This window comes from Nipponia nippon, unplaced genomic scaffold (genome assembly GCF_047370975.1).
Source record: "Nipponia nippon isolate SJK-2023a ecotype South Korea unplaced genomic scaffold, ASM4737097v1 scaffold_5, whole genome shotgun sequence".
Taxonomy (NCBI): domain Eukaryota; kingdom Metazoa; phylum Chordata; class Aves; order Pelecaniformes; family Threskiornithidae; genus Nipponia; species Nipponia nippon.
Genome location: NW_028262369.1, coordinates 77,050,300 through 77,071,016, shown reverse-complemented (window position 1 = coordinate 77,071,016; position 20,717 = coordinate 77,050,300). Strand labels below are relative to the sequence as shown.

Genomic DNA, 20,717 nt, shown 5'->3' with positions numbered 1-20,717 from the left:
AATAGTCTAAAGATTCCGCCCCCCCCAACATACAAAGCATTCATCTGCCAAACTCTCTCAAGAGCTTTTCGAATGCCAGGCATTTGTGAAGTCTTTACTAGATGTGTGAGTGTGTGTGTTTATGTATATGTTATATATGTGTGTATACGTGCTTGGGTATAAAATAAACTATCATAGTAAATGCCTCATTCTTAATTGTCTAACTTGTTTGTTTGTTTGTTTCTTTTCAACAGGCAGAAATACTCAGTGTGCTCAGTCACAAAAACATCATTCAGTTCTATGGAGCTGTCATTGAACCTCCAAATTATGGCATAGTTACAGGTAAGGATTTTTGTCTGACCTTTGTCTGGATTCTGTAAAACTCCAATGTTACAATGTATTAGCTTTACCCAATTTCAGTGTTTTGCTAATTGTTCTGGCCTTCTTCGAATGTTAGAGTGGTCAGCCCCACCTGCCTCAATGTAAACGGGAGTGCTGGAGGTGGGAACCAGGCTGGGAGCATGGCTGGTAACAGCACAGAGGCAGTTGGAGCCTGGGGCGTTCTTAATGCACAAACTCAGCACTCCTTTAAATAGAAGCTTTCACTGTTCTCCTACCCTGTTCGGTGAATTGCTTTTCCATTTTAACTGATGTGTGACAGAAGAAGAGGTTTTAATGATACAAAAGTTCTGGCAAGTTCTGTGAAAAGGGAAGGCTGAGAGTCTGCTCAGAGCAAAGCTGCACCGTGAATTCTGCCTGTATTGAAAATAGGAGACTCTGCATTGGGAACTTCCCAGCTGTGGGAAGAGCTTGAAATAGAGTCAAGGGTTTATTAGACACCATAAGACAACTCCATTTATTCACTGGAAACTAGGTTTCATTTGTTCTGGCATTCCTAGAATTATGCGGAGGTCGGTTTTTGTAGTTTTGTTGGTGTTTGGGTTTGGTTTTTTTTTTTCCTATCACCACTTTAAGGTTCCTTCCTTTATCTTGGGAGTTGGTCCAGATATAAAATTGCATTACGGATAATGTAATTTCTCCCTTTCCTGTATGGGAGAAATTAGATGAGGTAGTAGTAGAAAATAAACCCAGAGCAAAGAAATCTCCAATCTGCTGAAATAAATGTTTGGAGAGGTAAGAGCCATGAAAGCGTGAATTAGGAGGCATGTTTTGGGATGTCTGTAACACTTGAAAGAGTTTGATGCGAAGAGTAGTTTTCGCATGTGGCACAATCTGATACCAGTTTGAAACACTGCCGTTCAGGTTTTTATTGGTTCTCAGGTGGTGGACAGAACCTGTGAAAATTCAGTTATTTCTACCTGTCTCTTAGACATCTGATTATTACAGTAGATGGCAGTGTATTCCGGTGGGAGTGCATCTGAGATACAGCACTGTTCAGAGCATGGGGAGCTTTACTTACAGGAGTTATCAGCCTACTGGAGGTCACGGTGTTGCAGCCAGTACTCCAGAGGTGCATGGGGGTGATCACAGTTTACACCACTCAGAGGATGCACTGGTGATAGCATATAGACAGGAACTTGAATACCTCCTTGAAGCAATAAAAATAATAGCAAGGTAATAAATCAAGTAATGTGATTTTACTATAATTTGTAACATAAGTGTAGTAAGTGTAAACTAGCAAGCAGAGTGACAAAGGAAATGTGTAATCAACAATTCAGGATGATATCTGGATTAGAAAGTCCTCAGTTTGATCTCACAAAAGGTCAGTGTTGGGAGAAGGACATTTGTCCTGCTTGCCAGTCACAGGACAGACAGCAGCTAAAGTAGTTCATTATGTCATTGGGAATGGGGACTCTAACCATCTGTGAGAAAGAGACTACTCTGCATAGTCCAAGCACTTTGTTACTCGGGGAGCTCTGATTCCACTCTGGCTAAAGATAAAAGCTTTTTTTAACAAACTGCATTGGTTCTCCCTGCAGCTTCCAAGGAGACTGGAGTGCCTTGGGTTGGAAGGGAAGCAAGCCTCTGTTTCCCCACACCATTTTCAAATGGGAGAATGGCTACTGAGGAAAGAAATGTTAATTACGTTTGAAATATCTTTTAGAGAGATTTTCACTCCATGATCTTCTGGATGGCCTTCAGTGTTGTGGACTTAGTCCTGTGTTTAGTCAGAGATCCATTTTTTGTGAGGGAAAAGCCCAAACAAGAAGAAATCCCGAGAACCTAATGATTCTGCAGAGTGATGGAGATGAGGGCATTCCGCCAAGCATTGGCATGTACCGAGCATTAGCTGCACATGACGTCTTACATGGGGTTGTCAGAGTTCTCTGAGAAAGGCTACATCTGCAGTCAAAACATGTTTCCCTGCTGGGATGTATGTCAGTGTTATAACTGATCATCCCGCCCTGCGAGCTGCTAACGTGGATCCCATCATTCTAGATGTCGCTGTCTGTCAGCAGCGGTCTCAATGCCTAGCTTTCAGGTCTGGTTTTTGACCACAGTTGCCTCCCCCCAAAAGGTTCTTGGAGCTTGTGCCCCCCATCTGCACAGAAGCGTATGGTGTATCCCACAGCCCATCACAGGGTTGGTCCAGTCAGGCATTCAGAGCTTTTCTTTCTGAAGCAAATACCTCTTTTCCATTATTGACAGAAAATTTATCCTTGCGATATGATTTCCAAATCCATAAGCTCCTAGTAAAAACCTGTGGCACAATAAATATGTAGAAGAAATACTAAAGGATCGAGCTTTGTTGATTGAGGCTTGCTTGCCTCCGTTCGCACAGGGTGGCAAAGGGCTCAGGGAGCTGAGTTGTCCCTGACCCTGGTGGATCAAATTATGCATTGTAAAGGCATGCAAAGCATGCAGCCGACCTATTCCTGAAGAATCCATTTATAAGACAGATGATGACATCATGGGTAAAAAAAGCTTATGTTTTAATTGAGGAAATGTGCAGGTCAGCAGCTTACTCCTCTTTTGGTGACATCAGAAGCAACACTTCTGTCTCCTGCAGAGGCTCCTTTCTGTGGGAGGTCCTGCAGTAATGATCCAAAACTAACTTGCCACTTGAGTGTTTACTTTCAAGGGACTTCCTATTTTCTCCCTCTTTCCTTTCATTCAGAGCTGGAATCTTCTGCCATGGCCTACCATGTTCTAGGCCGCAGAGTTTCCTTCCCCACGCAGCAATCTCCTCGTGGTTTTGATTTCCGTGATGAGGAGCAATGTTTACTTTTTAGGCCTATCGTGTATCATTCCTTGATTAATATTATTATTAACAGCAATTCAGATATATTTTATGTAGTCTTAGAGGGAATGGTTTTGTGACCGCTTTAAAATGCTGAAATTAAGCATTTCAGTTGTAGATTAGCTCGTTTGCCACCTTAGGTAGGCAGATTTTGGGAGTCTTGTAAGTAGGTTTTACATTCTCTAGACTGCCTGAGGAGCACAGTGAATAGCCTTGGGAGAGAGGGATGAAAGGCTTGAAGTTGCTCCTTGCATCCCTCTGGTCTTTGCGCTGCTTGGGCCACACCAGGTGGCATGTGCCCGCTCTGTCTTGGCAACCAGACAGAAGAAAATGTATCAGCTACTTCAACTCACAAACCTCCTGATGTGCTTTTGGTGAAACATGAATGAATAGTAAATAAGGATAAAGCTTATTCAGTAAATACTAAGCAGAGGAGCTACAGCCTTTAGACTGTTGAACATGACCTGCAGCACATAGAAATCTGGCCCACTTACCTCAGGGTCAGACCTCTAGTTTCCTCCTTCCATTTTTTCATGAATAAATGATTTGATCCGCTACTCTGTTCCTCCATGGGGAAATAGGAAAAGAAAATTTTAATTTCCCTTTCAACTTGCAAACCCTTTCTTCCTAACAGAACATTACATATTTAACATCTGGTTTTACTTTTAAAAAAAGAAATAAAATAATTATCCTTTGTTATGGGGCATCATTTATATGCAGTACTGCTCAGCAGTGGGGAATATCCTCCATCTTCAGAACCAGTAAGAAGGATCTGATACCACCAAACTCATTCATTAACTGCTCTCCTGATCAGTAGCAGCAAATTCACTGTTTAAATATGGGAGAATTTCAAGTTATATAAAAGTGGCGCTGTGGAGGTTTCAGTTGTCTCCAGTTTCACACCTAAATGTGTGTAGGTGTAACTAGCTTGTTATTCCAGCTTTCAGCCCTGCAAGCTGTGACAGTCGGACTGGATTCCATCTGTCACACTTGCAAACACCAACGAGCAAAAAAAGCCCTTGTTTCTACCCATATAATCCTGCTGTGGGTTTCTGTAGGTGTAGTTGAGAGAAGTTAAGAAAAAGGTTTGTTGATCCTGAACAAGGAGCATCCAGAACCTTTTACTCTGAAATTTGAACCGCTTTGCCTGAGCTTTCTTGAAGCCAGACCTTTCTGCTGCCTTTTCATTTTAATGCCTGTTGTTATATATGATTTTACCTTTGTTTTTTTAACCCTTAGCAGTAGATTATGTCTGCGTTGGGATAATCAGAGCAAACTACCACTCTCCTACTACACTACTAATAATATTAGCTGCTGAATCCAAATTCTCTGTCATTAAGCCAGAGGTTGACTGCTTTCTGGAACTGACAGAGTTTCCCTTAGATCTTTCAGTTTAGTTGCAATGTTTTAAAATGTCATGTGAGTTTGTTTGTTGTTGTTTTTTAACAGAGTATGCTTCTGCTGGCTCACTGTTTGATTACATTAATAGTAACAAAAGCGAAGAGATGGATATGGATCATATCATGACCTGGGCAACTGACATAGCTAAAGGTAAGCAAGATGAGTGGTGCATTGCTATCCTACACAGCCATCAAAGTGTACAGCTGGAGATGCTTTCCTTCTAAATCAGGAAAGCCTTCCTATACTTCCTCATTCACATTGTAAAAAAAAACAAAAAACAAAAAACAAAAAACACCACCACCAAAAAAAGCCCAAACCCACCAAACATAAAAAAAGCAAACCCCATTCACTGTGCTTTTTAATATGTTCCTTCGTTGTTATGAATCCGAAGTAATTTCTGGACTGAAAATGGCTTCTATGAGCCAGTTTTACTTCTGATTTGCCCCTAAGTCCCAAGAGGATAATTTTGCTGATGTAGAGTAATTATGAGGTAAAGTGCATAATTATCCTTACATTTAATTTGAATTGGGACATTTAAGGAAGCTAAGGGCTTATTCTCAGCAAACGTACTTAAATTCTTCATGTAATAATGCAGAACAAACTGTTTTGTCCTTTGTGTTCTCTGTGACCACACAAAAATTAGTGTAAACTAATGAATGAACAGTAAATTCGTATCTTGGCTTCTCTGTGTAGACAACACCTTTGAGGAAATAACTAAATATGATGTTATAAAGCATTAACATACCTGTATAGATACTCTGAGAGATAGATGAGCTTTGCTTAGTGTTCTTTACTCAAAGTAGATTATGGGAAGCTTTGCTTCTCCTGCAGCATATCAATATGGCATACAGATATGCCAGCTCATAATGAGGACAATTAATGGGAACCAGAAAACATGACTGCTGATAGTTGATGGCCACGCTCAGTCTGCCTAACTAGATTGTTCCCTTTTTTTGTGTAGGAATGCACTATTTGCACATGGAAGCTCCAGTTAAAGTAATCCACAGGGATCTGAAGTCCAGGAATGGTAAAGTAGCAAAACACTGAAACACTCTGCATTTACTGTTACCTATTAATGTAGCATTTAAATCTCTACCTGAGCTTCGTGAACATGCAGAACTAACTAATGCCTTCGCTGTCATCAGGCTGCACTAGGAGTTGTTGAGGCACAGAAGAGCCTGTTCCCCCCTCCCCATCCCGAGGCTGTCTGAGCTCTGTTACAGTCCCTGGCATCATTTAGAGCACTGTGGAGGGCTCTTTCAAGTTGTGTCTTGCTGACCATGATTATACCCATCTTATCAGCTGTCAGACATTGCCTGGGCACTCCTCACTTCCTTTTTCTATTTGGAAAGGTTGAGTACCAGGAAAGGCTGGCAGACACCAGACACAATAGACTGGATAAGGCCTATTATTTCTTATCTGAAAATCTTGTCTTTACTGTGGCCTGTTTTGAGGTTTGACAGATATTCATGCTTTTGAGTAATATGCACTCAGTGTGAAGCTGCACTGGTAGTCTGTACTTGGCAGCTGACGACCATTTATGAATTTGCTGAACATTGCCTTTTAACTGAAACTTTCACTACTAATAGTGGGATAGGAAGGACATGGATTTTAATAATGCACGCGGGGAAATAATAGTCAAGAAAAGTCTAGATCTCACCTCAGTTGTACGTTTTCTCTTTTTATTAATGAATCTTTCAGAGCGCTTCTTGTTAAGCCTAACTACATTGGGGAGGGTGGAGTTTATCTGTATTTTAGCTATAGTTGTGTTGATATCTTTGAACTCAGTAAGGCCTGAAAGGTTTTGCGTTTGTTCAGAGGCTTGCAGGTACTCAGCAGATGTTCTCTAAAGCTTCTCAAAGAAACCAGGACAATTGTGTGTGTGCATGTTCAGGTGCTGGCTCACTGTAGGATCATTTCTCTTGATAAAAAGCGAAGTCTTTTGCTGTGAAAATGTATTGTGTTTATTTTTAATAGCGTTCTTGTAACCTACTGTTTTTTCATTTTCAGTTGTTATAGCTGCTGATGGCGTGTTAAAGGTATGAACGCTTTAATTATTTGTAGAGAGGTGCTGCTGCTTGACTCGATGTTTTGATGCCTAATAAATGAGGATGGTACTCTAATATCTGGGGTTTTTTTATTTATTTTTGCCAGATCTGTGATTTTGGTGCCTCAAGGTTCCACTCCCATACAACACACATGTCATTAGTGGGCACTTTTCCATGGATGGCCCCAGAAGTTATCCAAAGTCTCCCAGTGTCTGAAACATGTGACACATACTCGTATGGAGTGGTGAGTGCCTCTCATTTCCCTATGCGTAGCAGCAAATCTCTAGTGCAACACAAGTCATGTGATGGAAGAACAATTCTAAATAAGGACAACAACAAAATCACACTTTCTTTCAAGACTGACCCACAATTTATAATTACATGCTTGAAAATGATAGGAAGAACAGTGTCTTGCATGTTTAGTAAGATCCTTATCTGATTAGATTAGCAGCATGCCAGTGTGGGAAGTGCATGCTTTACCACAAGTATTCAGCATATGTCTGAAGGCTTGGAGGAACCACTGAACAATCTGCATCATGAGTCGCTGCTTGTGTTCATTAGTGGAACAGAAGAGAAAAAGGTGGTCTTGCAATAGGTGTATAACAAGATTAAGTGATTAGGATCCCACTTTCCATAAAATGGAGTGTCACTGATTTTATATTAAAAAGTAAGCCACTTCTCCATGCTTAATGGTTTAAAAGACCCTGCTGTCATTAACTGTGAGAATAGAGACTGTACCTCTTGTGGAGGTAAAGGCTCCATCTAAAAATATAGAAAAGGCCAGCATTGCTTTGCCATTTTTCTGAAGGGGGAACAATCAGTTATAGTTCATCAGAATGTCAGGTTTGCACATGCAGTAATGTGAATTATTTCACTCTGTCCACATTTAAACTCTAATTTGGTTTTACTCTGCAATACAAAATAGGCTAGAAATAGCCCTACTGGTCAGACCAATTGTGTGCCTAGCTCCATAGCCCTTCTCTGACAGAGAACAGTAATGAATATTTTGGGGGGAAAAAGGAAAGGATGCGGGGTTGTAGTTTCCATGCATATCTGTGTATTAACCATTTTTGGTTTTGGATTCAACAGTGGGCGGTAGAACGAGGAAATATTTCAGTACCTCTCAAGTATTGCCTCTTTGAGGGATGGGAGGAGATAGATGTGAGGGAGGCACTGTGGTTTTAAGCTAGCACCTATGGCTATACGTAGCTAAGCTGATCTCCCAATGGAAGATGAGTTAAACTTATTGCCAAACAGTTGTTTATAGTGAAATAAATATATGAGAGATGATGTGGAGTCGCTTACAAATGAAAGGTTGAACATTTGCAAGGAGGGAGAAAAAGCCTATATTGGCAGATTCAAAATCCTTGCTTGCTTAACTGAACTAGGTCACAAACAGTAAGAGAACATAGGCTAACAAATGTAAATGTTAATGTAAACTGTTACTGGAAGCAATCACATATTATCCACTGCAGGGAAATGTTCCAGTTTCAAAACAAAGCAAAAACGTTAGAGGAGAAATTCCAAACATGGTCTTATAGCTCAAGCTGCTCACATAGTCAGCTTGGTGTGAATTGACTTTAAGTAACATTCTAGAAGTGGGAGAAGGTAAGAAATTGTTTAATATCTTATCACGTCAAGTATTACCAGAGCCTTGGGAACAGTATGTCGCACATAGTTTATTTTCCCTCGTCCAAAAAATAAAGCTCCTTTGACAGTTCTGTGCTTGGAGGTAAAACTCAACTACCCTTCATATGAAAACAGTTCAGTGTTACTAGAATATTTTAATGTGGTTACAGGTGTATAGTGCTACTTTAGTATGCCTAATAATATTTGACCCACATTTTTTTATTGCTTTTGAGCTAATGTGTTCTACTGTGGGTAGAAGCTTATGAATTCATAAGCACGTAGAAATGAATTGGTCTTTTTATAACTCCAGTCTTGAAACATCATGGGTTTCAGAGGAGATACAGGGGTAGAAATGAAGAATGGCGGTGGCCTGAATTCTCTGTCGATGAAATTACTGACGTAATGGGATTATACCAGCAAGAAATTGTCCGAATATAACACTGAAAGTTGGAATGTCCCTATAATAAGTGTTAGACTATCAGAAAATTAGCTAGGAGACTGAAAACAAAAAATCTTAAAGGGTATTTTTGTCTCTTCAAATGATTATAATCTATAAAAACAAAATTTAAAGAATTGCTTTTCAAAGTGTAACATTTGCCAGCAGCTTTTGTGCTAGAGAGGCAAATCTGCTTTTCTTCAGTTAAAGTCCTGTTAACAAAGAACAGAATCCTTTCAAATGTAAACTAGTAAGATGCTAGGAATAGATACTCCGTTGGCAATATTTGTCGCCTTCCCCATGGTTTTCTTTAATTTCTTTTCTGCTATTTTTTTTTCTGACTGGCTTTTCTTTCTACAAACCAGCCTGTGATTTTAAATATTCTGCTTAAGGTGTTCGAGAGCTTTTTTCCATGAAGTGTCAAAGTCTTTCTGCAGCCTTATAGGTCTGAGTTGCTCCTCAGCTGAAATGAATTTTCCTCTTTGTGAACAGTTGCATACATGTTTATAGCTAATGTTCAGATTAGTTTGTCCTGCTCTTCATGGATGGTTAAACAGGTCCATATATTCTCTTTGAGATATATAGTAAATAATTTATAATACTGCCATGAAATGCTAAAGCTAAATGTTTCAGGAGATTTATTACAACACAAAGACAGATCTTGTGCTTTCCTTCAGCCGTGCTGTGATTCTCTTTTCTAATCCATTTCCAAATCCCTACTCTGAACAACAGATACCAAGTGTTACAAGTGATCAACCCAGAAATGGACTCGCATGTCATTGTGTGTGTTGCTCAAAAATGATTCCTCGCTTCTCTTCCAGATATGAAAGTGTATGTGGAATGACAATGCTCACTCTAAAAGCTGTTTTGAAATCATGAAGATAAATGCTCAGAATATGTTATCCTGGCAAAATTGTTTGTAATCCACTGCAGTGTGTGTTTGTTTATCAGTATAAATGTGTTTAATCATAGAAAGCTTATGCGATGTAGCTGAATTATTTTATCACTTACAAGAACAAAAAAAGGAAAACCATTAATTGGCTGCTGGTAGCATAGAGGCTGACGTTAAATGTAGCAACTGTTATGCTCCTAGCAATAGTTCATACATTGCTTTAGCTATGAGAACATACGTTATTTATAGAGGGAATGTTGGCCAGCTCCAGGGGTTATCCCTTACTCTTTTTGAAAAGAATTATGAGACCTTTAACTTCCACTTGGATCAATGCAGAGAAGACTGACCTAATTTTCATGCCTAAGGGGGGCAGTACCTCTAAGAGTGCAACACTTTCTGCTCGTGCTGTACCTCTGCTAATTGTGGCTTCTGACCCTCATCTGTGAACACTTCCCTACCAAGAGAAAACATTTCTTTTTTTCAGTGAAGATGTTCAGAGTGTTTGTTTTTTCTCAAATTACTCATTTGGATGTTCCCTATTCTGTATGGCACTTTGAATCTTTCTTGGCTTTTGTTGTTTTGTTTTGTTTTTTTTTTCCTTTTGGTTGTTGTCACATAGTTGAGAGGATAAGAATTGAAACACAGAGCTGAGCTGACAGAAGTAAGTGTGTGAGCTTTTTCTGAAGACCATATAATTCTTATTTTCAGCTCCATGTATAGAACGAACATTCATATATTTGTCTCTCCTTTCTGTTTCTCTGTATGCAAAGAAGAGCCCAATATCTTCAGAGGCCACAGCTTACAAACCACTACATTAAATGATCTTGATTTATTTTCCATCGTTGTGTCTAGCTTGGCTGTTTGTCTGTGAGCACCTGCTGTCCGTCATCACAGAGATGTGATGTGATCAGGAAAGCAAGTGATCCTCACCATCAGAGATGGGAGGGGAAGTGAACCATGTCAGCCTCAATTAAATTGCACCAGAAATGGAAGATAGATTGATTTCCATATGAGGTGAGCTGGGGAGCCAGTTCTGAAAATGAACAGAGTGTATCTCGCAATAAGGAGGCTGGGATAAGGCAGGTTGAGGTGCTTTTTCTGCTGCTGAATGATTCTGGGGAGAGGAAGAGACAAATGGGGATGCAGAAGATACCCATTTGCTGCTTTTTAAAAGATTGGTAATGCAATCATGCACCCTAGCTGATGATTCAGGGTAGCTAATCCATGAGATGGGCTTGAAGCTCCTATAAAACTGAACACAGAGACATCTCACCATTGGAAGGAAAGGCTTTATCTACACCATTGGCCTGAATATGAAATACGCATTGTTGTTAGAACATTTTCTAAATGTAAATAAATACAAGGATTTCTGGCATCCCACTTTTGTATCTTTTACTTTCTTCTACTATTAGTAAAAAACAAGGCATTAAGAAAAATTCTTCGTATTGTGTCAGGTTGCTGTTTTTCTCTTGACTATGTGCAGTCTTGAAGTGTTTTAAGCTAGCACTGTTGGTTTAGGAAGGCAGTGATCCGTACAGGCAGTGGAAATAAACACTAAAGGTGTCATGATAAAGGAATTCAGTGCAAAATGTTCTGCACGAACTTATGTGCATGAATGAAACGAGACAACCCTTACGATTTACAGTCTTCTGAAAGAAAGATAGCAGAGCAGTAGAGTTTTCCAGCTCAAGGCTCTTGGAGACACTTCACATGTATTTCATTATGTTCTTTACTTGGCAGATGTGTTTAGATACTGCCCTATCTGATGTGCAGACTTGAGTTTCTTCTCTGTGGTTTCATGGTGCAGCTGTACAGATGAGGTGGTTCTGCAAGGCTGCTCAGCTGCATGTTTGATTTAGTCCAGGGGCTTTTGTTTTAAACTGGCTGTTTTGTACATGGCTTTTTTTGTCTGAAGTACATGGGACTGCTAAATTATTTCCTTCTCTCACAGCTAAATTTCCTTGTCTACCAGTAGAGAGGTGATAATTGGAATTACAAATTGAGATGCCTTTTTTTTTTTTTTTTCTTCTAAAAGGAATGAATTGAGGCAAACAGGAGAGTTGAATACCTCTATGATAGCTTTCCCCATATATTTCTTATTCTCAGGAAAGCTGTCCTTTTACTTACTTTTCCAAGATACCCTTACCTTTACTAATCAGTCTTCTGACTCAAGCAGAATTATTCAAATAGGTCTATTGATGGAGTACCCTGTTCACTTGATTAAAGGCCCAACTCTGCTTCAATGCATTTTTTTCTGCTTGAGCTGCATCTGCCAGTATTCTCGCATTTTCTTTCTAATTACCTTCATAGCTGGCCAGAATCCATTCAAAAGGATGTAACTGGAATAAGCCTGGGTACTAACTCAAATAGTGAGGATATAGAGACTTGCATAAGGATCTTAATACATTGGGTCAGATCCGACGTAAATGATGTCTTTTTTGTTGTTATGCTTGGTATATGAGCATAAGAAAAAGTTTGCGTGTAGATATTTCTAACAAGATACATATATGAAAGTTCTGATTTAAAAAAAAAGAAGAGAGAAAGAGAGAGAGAGAGAGAGAGAGACAAGTGAAGGTACAGAGTGCCTGTTAATTTGGTTGAACTCCAATGTGTAGTCCCAATGGCAGAAAAACTAGTTGGATTCATTGACTTGAAGCCTTTTTGGTGATGCCAAACTCTTTTCTACAGAGTAGCTTAGATTCTCAGGTACTGTGTTACCAAAATGCTGAAAGCATGCGAAATTAGGAAATCTTTCTATATCTAAGGACAGTGTGTCTGTAAGATATTGAGGAGAACAGAGTAATTTTCTATATGCTGTATTTTGTTCAGTTTAATATAATCATATACTTGGAGATGAACAATTACAGTTTTGCTTGCAAAATTATATTTAATATTTTCATAGGTATATCATAGGAGCAAAATACTTTTTGGATCATATTCTGACTACTGAGAAGCACTAGTTGCAATCATATAGAAATATTTTTAAATGCAAAATGACTACAAAGCAAAGATGTGTCTAGCTGGGGCTGAGAAGGAGAGGAGGAGTCCCTTGTCTTCCCAAGTCTCAACTGCCAAATGTGAACTTTATAGTGTACAAAGGAAGTAAAAAGCATTTTCCATGGCTCTCACAAAATTGCAGGCATTAGACCCCACACAACCCAGTTTTTCATCTCAGCTTTTCTGTAGAGGAAAAAGCAGAAACATTCAAATTAATTTAGTGAGAGGATCTTGCACACAAACACTGGTCCAAGTTCCTGCAAATGGAAACTGGTTGCCTGATAATTGGATACAGAATAGTGCTGTATCAAGGTTTAATAATGTATTTAAAATACAAAGTACAGAAATAAAAATTCTTTTCTTTTTTTCTGTTCCAGGTTCTCTGGGAGATGCTAACAAGGGAGGTCCCCTTTAAAGGCTTGGAAGGATTACAAGTAGCTTGGCTTGTAGTGGAAAAAAACGAGGTAAGACTACGTTTCTACATTCAGGTACATAGATCAGAAAACAGTATTGGGGTTTTGCAAAAGACTTTTTCATCTTCTTCAAATTGAAAGTAAGTTCACGCGTATGGAAAGATTAGCAGTAGGAGCTAACACAAAGGGTCAAAGTGATGTTATTCCTCATGAATGGACCCTTTACATCTAATTGTTGCAGCTTCACGTCGTGATGCTGTAGATCAAAAATTGTACAAGTACTGTACTAGTTTCTCAGTCTCAATTGTAAAACCTAGGGGTTTGTTCTTAGTGATGAAAGAAGCCATTGCGTCCAAGGTAGGGGAACAGTTTAACTCCATCTCCTGCGTTTAGGACATCTTTTTACTGGCCGGGAGTTGATATATCTGTAAGAGACCTTCAGCTACTTCAACTTAACTCTCCCAGCAGGAGTCACTATAGTACAAGAAACTGCCGCTTAGATGAAAATTTCAAAAATAAAAGAAGAAAAAATAGTTTTAAAAAAAGAGAGAAATTACAGTTTTGCCACCTACGTTCAACACTACATTGAAGATGAGCTCCTCACTGGTATCGGCAAGGCTGTGGCATAGCTGCAAGCCTCCTCACGCAGAGTCTTTCCATTTCAAAAGCACTTCAGTGGTGTAAACACCGTTTGTACAGTGTCCCCAGCCTCGCTTTTCTTCTTCTCACAAATTGAGGCTTTCAGTTAGTTGGACATGTGAGCGTATATCTGAACACATAGTCCCTTGATATCAAAGACAGTAACTACATTTAAAAAACATTTAAAGTTGTGACTGTACCACACACAGACAAGCATGGAAATCCTCCACAAAGATGAAACCTCCTCTATCTAGACACAGCGGAAAGCTTGGGAAACATTACAATGGCGAGGCAGTGGCTGTACAATACAGATTCCTATTATTCTACATAAACTGTTTCTCAAAATGCTTCAGAGTTAAACAGAGGAGTTAGGTTTCCTCCTCTTAGTTTAATGTTTTTTGTTGGTGTTTTTTTTTCCCCTCTCTTTTTTTCTTCTATTTGAGGACTGGATTAATTCCAGTGAGTGATGCTGTGATATACCGATTAGTTGGAAATGCTACGCTAACAGAGTGAAGATTATGAATGTGGTCTTCCACAGCGTTTATCAGAGCAGGAGGCACAAAGAGACACCTTCGCCTAGTTTAGGAAAAGCCTCATACATCATTTTGAAGGAGGAACCATAAAGCCTTCCATCAACAGTATTTGTTTCCTATGCCTACCACGTGCAGTTTTATGTAAGGGGTACAGAGTGGCATTGGGAATGTTGTAAAGAGGTGTAGTTATACACTGAAAGATGTCAGAGGGTACAACACACCTACAGTTTCTCTACAGTTTTCCGGAGCAAGGAACTGCGTAAAATACAATATGAACGAAATGTGGACATGACGACTATTTTACTTATGGCTGAAAAAACGTAAGGGGTGACATTTTCAGAGCCAGCTGATCTGCCAGGTACCACCAGCCTGTTGCTACCATCTTCTTTGGAAGGGTGCCACGGAGCTTAGAGGGCATTAACACTTGCTTACATAGTTTTTATTTTTTCTGGCCATGACTTAGAGAACATGCCCAGCATAAGCCTCGTAATAGTCAGCTTGTGCTACTTTTCTTCATAGTTTCTATGTCCCAAAGCAAGTGTGAGGGTCAGGTTCTGCTCTCAGTTCAATCTGTTGACATCATTGGGGTTGCATGGTTCCAGTTCACAACAGAATTGAATCACTTTTGAGCCAGTCCTTCATTTTTTGGACTGCAAGTCTCTTGTTAAAATCAGTGTGGGACTGAGGCCAAAGCGTAATTGTGTAGGGTGAAAAATCCCCCCTTTGCAAAGCCTGAGCCCAACAAATGAAGTGGATTTTAATGATTCTGCATGGGTCTTTTTCGACTCTCTGCATAATTTCACAGTGTTATTTTTATCCTGGTGGAGTTTCTATGAAATTATATATTTTTTTTAATCCAAAAAATTAAAACATGAGAGTTCAGATTATGCTAGGTGTGATCTCATAATAAATTACTGCTGAGAAACGTCATCTTTATTATAATATGACACTTTTGGAACCTGCTACTTCTATACTACATGACAGATAACATTCTGCACAAATGAGACGTATATAAATGGTGATTGCAACTGATTTTTCCACCTCCTGGAACAGTGAGGGTTACAGACAAATACTGTAGCAAGACTAGCCAGTGTATTTTTAGGCTAATGACTCAACCAGAGATCAAGCACCAGTACAATTTGTTTATGCATTGTACAAATTTCTGTGTGTTTCTTGCACAGAAAGCTTTGCACCTTAAGGTATTACATTATTTTAATAATCATACTCCTGCAGTGCCCTGGCTCTGTATCTCATATTTCCAGTTTTCATGGTGTTCAAATGCTTGTGGAGCAGAATTTAACTCTTACTTTGGCTGCTGTGGCTTGTAAGGCTTTGCAGGTCACATTGCAGTAATATAATGGTACAATTTGACACAACTTGCTTTGCTTTGCTCCTGAAATAGCAATAGCAGGACAGATCCAAGGATCTTCCTGGCAGGTTGGTCTGAACAGGACTGTAATACCTGTTCTCACCTGTTACAGGACAGGGAACCCTTTTTCCGGCTTGACCCCTCTTATATTTGGACTCATTTTCACTGAGGAACTGTTTTTTATCTACATATTTTTTTAATTTAGTATGAAACATCCGAAAAGAGTTAACTGCCTTAGCGAGAGCAGAGGGATCTCCTTATATGTGTAATGTTGTTGGGATGCACGTTTAATCAGCTGGAGAGGCTTCAGCATCCGTGCGTGTATATGAGAAAGGATTTGCTTTTAGGCTTTCCAGTCTGGAGGCAGAGTCCTTAAACTAAAAGTCCTCTGAGACTGGCTGAGGGAATTTTTTCATGGTTTGAAACTCAGCAAAGGAAACCAAACAAGCTTCAAACTATTTCTCTGTAGTCAGTGCTCCTGGCTATAACCAGCAACTCCTTGTTTTCAGTCATCAGGAAATATTTATACGAGTTCACTGTGCTCTGTGAGTGCTTTCTGAGATCTGCATGTTCTCATTAATCCTTCTGACCACAGGCTCATGAAACATCTCTTGTGTCATGTAGAGCTTCACTTAACTCTTTTTAACTCACTTAATGTAATCTATATTCCAGCCATTTGTTATATCAAAAGTGATTATAGTATTGTACAGCTGGATCATCTGTGTGGGAGAAAGGAATTAAGGCAGGCTGTATGTTACACCTATCTTGACAAGCATCTTAGAATACCATGCAGTAACCTTCACAAACTATTCCGTTTTAGTATTAAAAGCTGTTTGCCTCGTTTTTACTTCCTTGTCTCCGAGCTTTCTTAAGGAACTCCATTTGTACATTTGTTCTACTTCTTCCTTATAGGTCTATTAGTTAATTGTACGTCTTGCTAGTGTTAGTAATTTTGATTTTTCTTTTTAATGTGTCAATCCTCAGGTTTTATATTGTGTTTAAAAGAAAGAAGAGTGTGTTTTGCTTCTTTTAATTGCATTGCTCTTACAGGAAATCTATTAGTAGCAGCTTAAAGGGAAATGCTTCCAATAACTGGTACATTCTCTCTCCGTTAGAGATTAACCATTCCAAGCAGTTGTCCCAGAAGTTTTGCAGAACTGATGCACCAATGTTGGGATGCTGATTCAAAGGTAATTTAATTTGTGTTTGATTTCTGCACCACCACCCCCTGCCTTGTTTTGCTAAGTGTGTTAGCATTTCTTTGTCTGACAGGTCTGAGCTAACACCATTGATGCATGCTAATAGACATATTTCTTCACAAAGATAGCTGGGACTGTCTTTTTTTAATGGGTTTACGTATTTATGCCTAAATGTCTCTCTTTCCCTTTGAATCAAGAGTTATTATGCTACTAACTTACCTGACTACTAAAGACAATGACAGTAAATAGGGTGAGGTGGCAAGAACGTAGCCATTTTGAAGCAAGTGAAAAATCGTTCTTTTCTATTTTCTTTCAATAGTTAATATTTAATCTTCATTGGATGTATGTGTGCATTATGCATGAAATATTTATTTCAAGGTCCAATTTTGATGCCTTCCTTGTGTTGAAAGCATGTAAAGTATAAGTTAATCCATAAAATGTGGGTACGAACAGCAGCAGCACATTCTCAATTAACATTAAACCTTTCCTAATCTTTTCCCTTAGGACTTTGAATGATGAGTTTTATAATGATTATACTGTAATAATACAATAATAGAAGTACTGTAATATACTGTTTAACCATGAAAACAGAGTAAAAATACAAGTTAGAGAGCCAAAAACTAAAAGAGACATTAAAGAGAGTATTGAGTCAGTAAAAGCTTTTGTAGATTATGGGAGTTACCTTCTTCAAATGGACTCTGCTACCATCCTTTTGTACATAAAACTGGCTGGAAAGAGCCTGTGGTCATACTAGCTTTATCACCAAGGATTAGAATCCATTTCCTTTGCCTATGAAGAAGGTATTTGACAGAGGGAAGGATAGGTAAGGAAAAGAAATTATGCTCTTTTTCTCAAGTCAAGGCACTTTGTTCCTTTAAACTCGGGAGAAAGTTAGCTGCTGCTTCAGAGAGACCAAGATTAATCCCAAGATGAATTATAGCGCTTAGGTGCTCTAAAGCGAGAACTTGTTATCACCAGAGAGTAGCCATAGAAGAACAATATGAAAAAGGAGATTTCCCTTCTTGGTCTCTTTTTTTTAAGCAAGTAGTTGCTTTCTGACAGAATGGATCTGGAAGGCTGAGATCCATCATCAACATGTGGTTTCCATGTGAATGCCCATTTAAATGCCATTCCCTTAATATCTCCCCCTTTATCCTCTTCACAGAAGGGAGGGGAGAAAAATGCTTCGAGTCTTCAAGTCTACAAGTAGACTGTTTAAGTTCTAGGTCAGTAGTTACTGAAGAGCACTTTCCAGTGGCAACTACATGTCTTTAATAACTACTCCCAAGCATCACCATTACTACCAAATGCCGCAGAATAAGAATTATTGGAGCTTCTTTTCTGTAATTGCAGCACATAATAGATCAGCTTGCTCTCTGCCTTGCTCTAGCCACATATATAAGTGTCCAGAAGGCTGCTGCTGTTTTTCAAGGAGAGGGAGGAATCTACCTGTTGTAAAAGAGGGATGCCCAGCCATCAGGCTGCGTTCTGTCTGCGCGAGCAATTCACCTGGGTTTGGGCTGGTTCCTGGGAGCGTTGTTCCCAGAGGCATCTCTGATGTGTGCAAAGAGTGAATCTCATGTTAGACAGGTTTTTCTGATGGTCTGCTCTTTGCTACTTTTTTCATGCAGCTTCTCTTCTGTTGGGAAATTATAAACGCGTTGTTCACTGAAATGGAGTAATCTCTGGTCACAGTTTGGGCATGTGACTGACTTACTCAGTCACGTGTTGGGAAAGGATTGCTACTTACAGCTCTCAAAATGCCTTGATAAAAGGCTGTGTGGCCTGCGTGAGCCAAAAGATGGAGCACACTCCTCTAAAATACTGCTCTGTGTAACGTTCACTTTTTGCCAGGGTTAGCTTTAGAAAATCAGATGGTCAATGCATGAACAAGTTACTGAAGGTCAAGCAGGGGTGAGCTTGAGGATGTCAGCTGCTCAAAAGCAGTTGCTAATGTGCATACTTTTAGCCCGCAGAAAGCATGAGGTGGTTTACCCCTGAGAAAAGAGGGATGCGCATTTACTGTGGGGCTAAGGAATACACTTGAAGAGCTGCTGCAGAGCAGCTGGAGTGTCAGACACTGCTCACACCATAATTTCCTCATGGGAATGGACGGAGTTATTAACTTTGCTTTGAATTCTTCAGAATTTCTTCATACGTGGAGAAAAATGTAGGGCATTGCTCTACATGATATTTGTAATGGTAGTCTTTATACAACTGTGCTAGTTGAAACAAACAGTCCCTAGTATGTTCAAAGCATTTCACTAAAATGTTAATTACTGATTATTTTAAGTCAGTAATTATTAAAGAACAATCTCTGTGGTAACTAAGTATCTTAAATAACTACTTCCACATGTTAAAATACGTACTAAACAAGCTGCTTTTGCTTGGGTACTAGATAATTGTACAAACAAGGTTGCTTTTGAAACACAGGTGAGTGGTTCTTTCTCATTTCATCTGTTCCTGCAGTTTATCCCCATTTTAACATCAAAGATGTTTATACATTACTGAATATTTTAATGGAAATCAGAAACCTGGGAAGAAAGAAGCAGCAAGAAAGGAAAGCCATATGGATTAAATATCCTGATTTTATGCAGACCTGTTTAGTAAGAAATACTGAGTGGAAGGAAACAGTGAAAACATGAGCCAGAATTATTTCTAGAGGGGCATCTATTTTAAAGATTTTTTGTATGAGACATCACAGATATAAAGGGAAACAATTTTCAAAGGCGACTCATGCCTTGATATTTTAAGAATCTTTTATAAGGACTGACTTGAGATGCCTGACTTTCTAGAAAGTGCTAAGCAGTCATCCACCGAAAATAAGACTTTTTTTAGAAAAAGCTGCTCAGCTTGGGCTCCCAGTTTCAACAATCACTTCTTGCCAGTTTTAACCAAGGTATCAGTCTGCACTTAGAGTGCATTTATTAAATCTGAAATTATCCTTGCCTGGGGGGAAGAAACCAACAAAACCCACATGACAAGGTAGGCTTGTGTCTTCCTGTCAGCTTTGCCTCCGGGGAAAGCTGGTACCTGTAAATCTGGCAGCTGCAAAGCTGGCAGGGTAGCTGGTGGCTGTTCACAGAAATTGCAAAGCCAGAGATGCACAAGCTTTGTCAGTACTGTGTGACTGTGCGTTTGGTTGTAGCTGCGCAACTCAACAGCTTCTTTGCCTGTCGTATAGGACCCAGAGAGTGTGTGTTGCTGCTCCTCCCAGATCAGTCAGTCGGTGCTTTCACCCGCCCTTAGTAAAAGCCCTGTTGTCTGTCATTATCTCCACTCCAGTTACTCCAGGCAGGCCTGATAGTAGTGTTGACTGTGCTCTCTTAGTGTCAACCCTGCCCTATACTTCCCAATACACCCCTGAGAAAGAAGGAGCAAGTAAAACTCATGGAAGTATTTTGTAAAAGAATCCCAAATAAGCCATAAAATATTGTAATTAATGCAGCATGGAGATGTTTGCCCTTCATCTCTTCCTGGAAACAGAATTAGTTTAGTGTACGCACATTATGCCCCTGCCGGTCTGTTGGACAGTACGTAGCAGCAGCAGGACCCTGGTGTATTGGCGGGGAGCCACCATCTCCTGCCTGACAGCTTCCTCACCATTTGGGAGGCTCTTGAGTCCCCTCAACAGTTCACACCCACTGGGGTGGTTACAAGAGATGCAGCTGTAGCAACAAAAAGGGTGTGAGGTCTGTTGGAAGGTTCTGCTGCCCCAAAACTGCCCCAGAGTTGTCCGTCCTGGTTGGTGCCAGGGGTGAATTTTGTGCTCCGTACCCCCGGCGCCCCACAGTCTGTGTGGCAGACCAGGGAGGTCCGTGCTCTTCCAGGCCGTGTTCAGAGGGTCTGCTCAGCCGCGGCAGGTCCAGCAGCGTCACGCATGCAGGGGGAGGACTGCTGCCCCCTCCCGCCCCCGAGTGCCCCTGTAAATGCAGGGGGACCCTGCTGGGTCTCCGCACTGGGCCTAGATCAACAAGTGC

General features: G+C 39.9%; 1 protein-coding gene across 2 annotated transcripts in view; it reads left to right on the top strand.

Annotated features, from left to right (window-relative positions):
- Positions 1–20,717, top strand: part of MAP3K20 (mitogen-activated protein kinase kinase kinase 20) — a 93,658-nt gene that overhangs the window by 31,427 nt on the left and 41,514 nt on the right. For both annotated transcript variants that reach the window (XM_087730481.1, XM_087730482.1), the window contains exons 3-9: positions 234–321; positions 4,631–4,732; positions 5,544–5,609; positions 6,593–6,621; positions 6,737–6,874; positions 12,962–13,048; positions 16,654–16,728. In XM_087730481.1, coding sequence (XP_087586607.1) covers positions 234–321; positions 4,631–4,732; positions 5,544–5,609; positions 6,593–6,621; positions 6,737–6,874; positions 12,962–13,048; positions 16,654–16,728 — 585 coding nt within the window. The remainder of the gene's footprint in view (positions 1–233; positions 322–4,630; positions 4,733–5,543; positions 5,610–6,592; positions 6,622–6,736; positions 6,875–12,961; positions 13,049–16,653; positions 16,729–20,717) is intronic.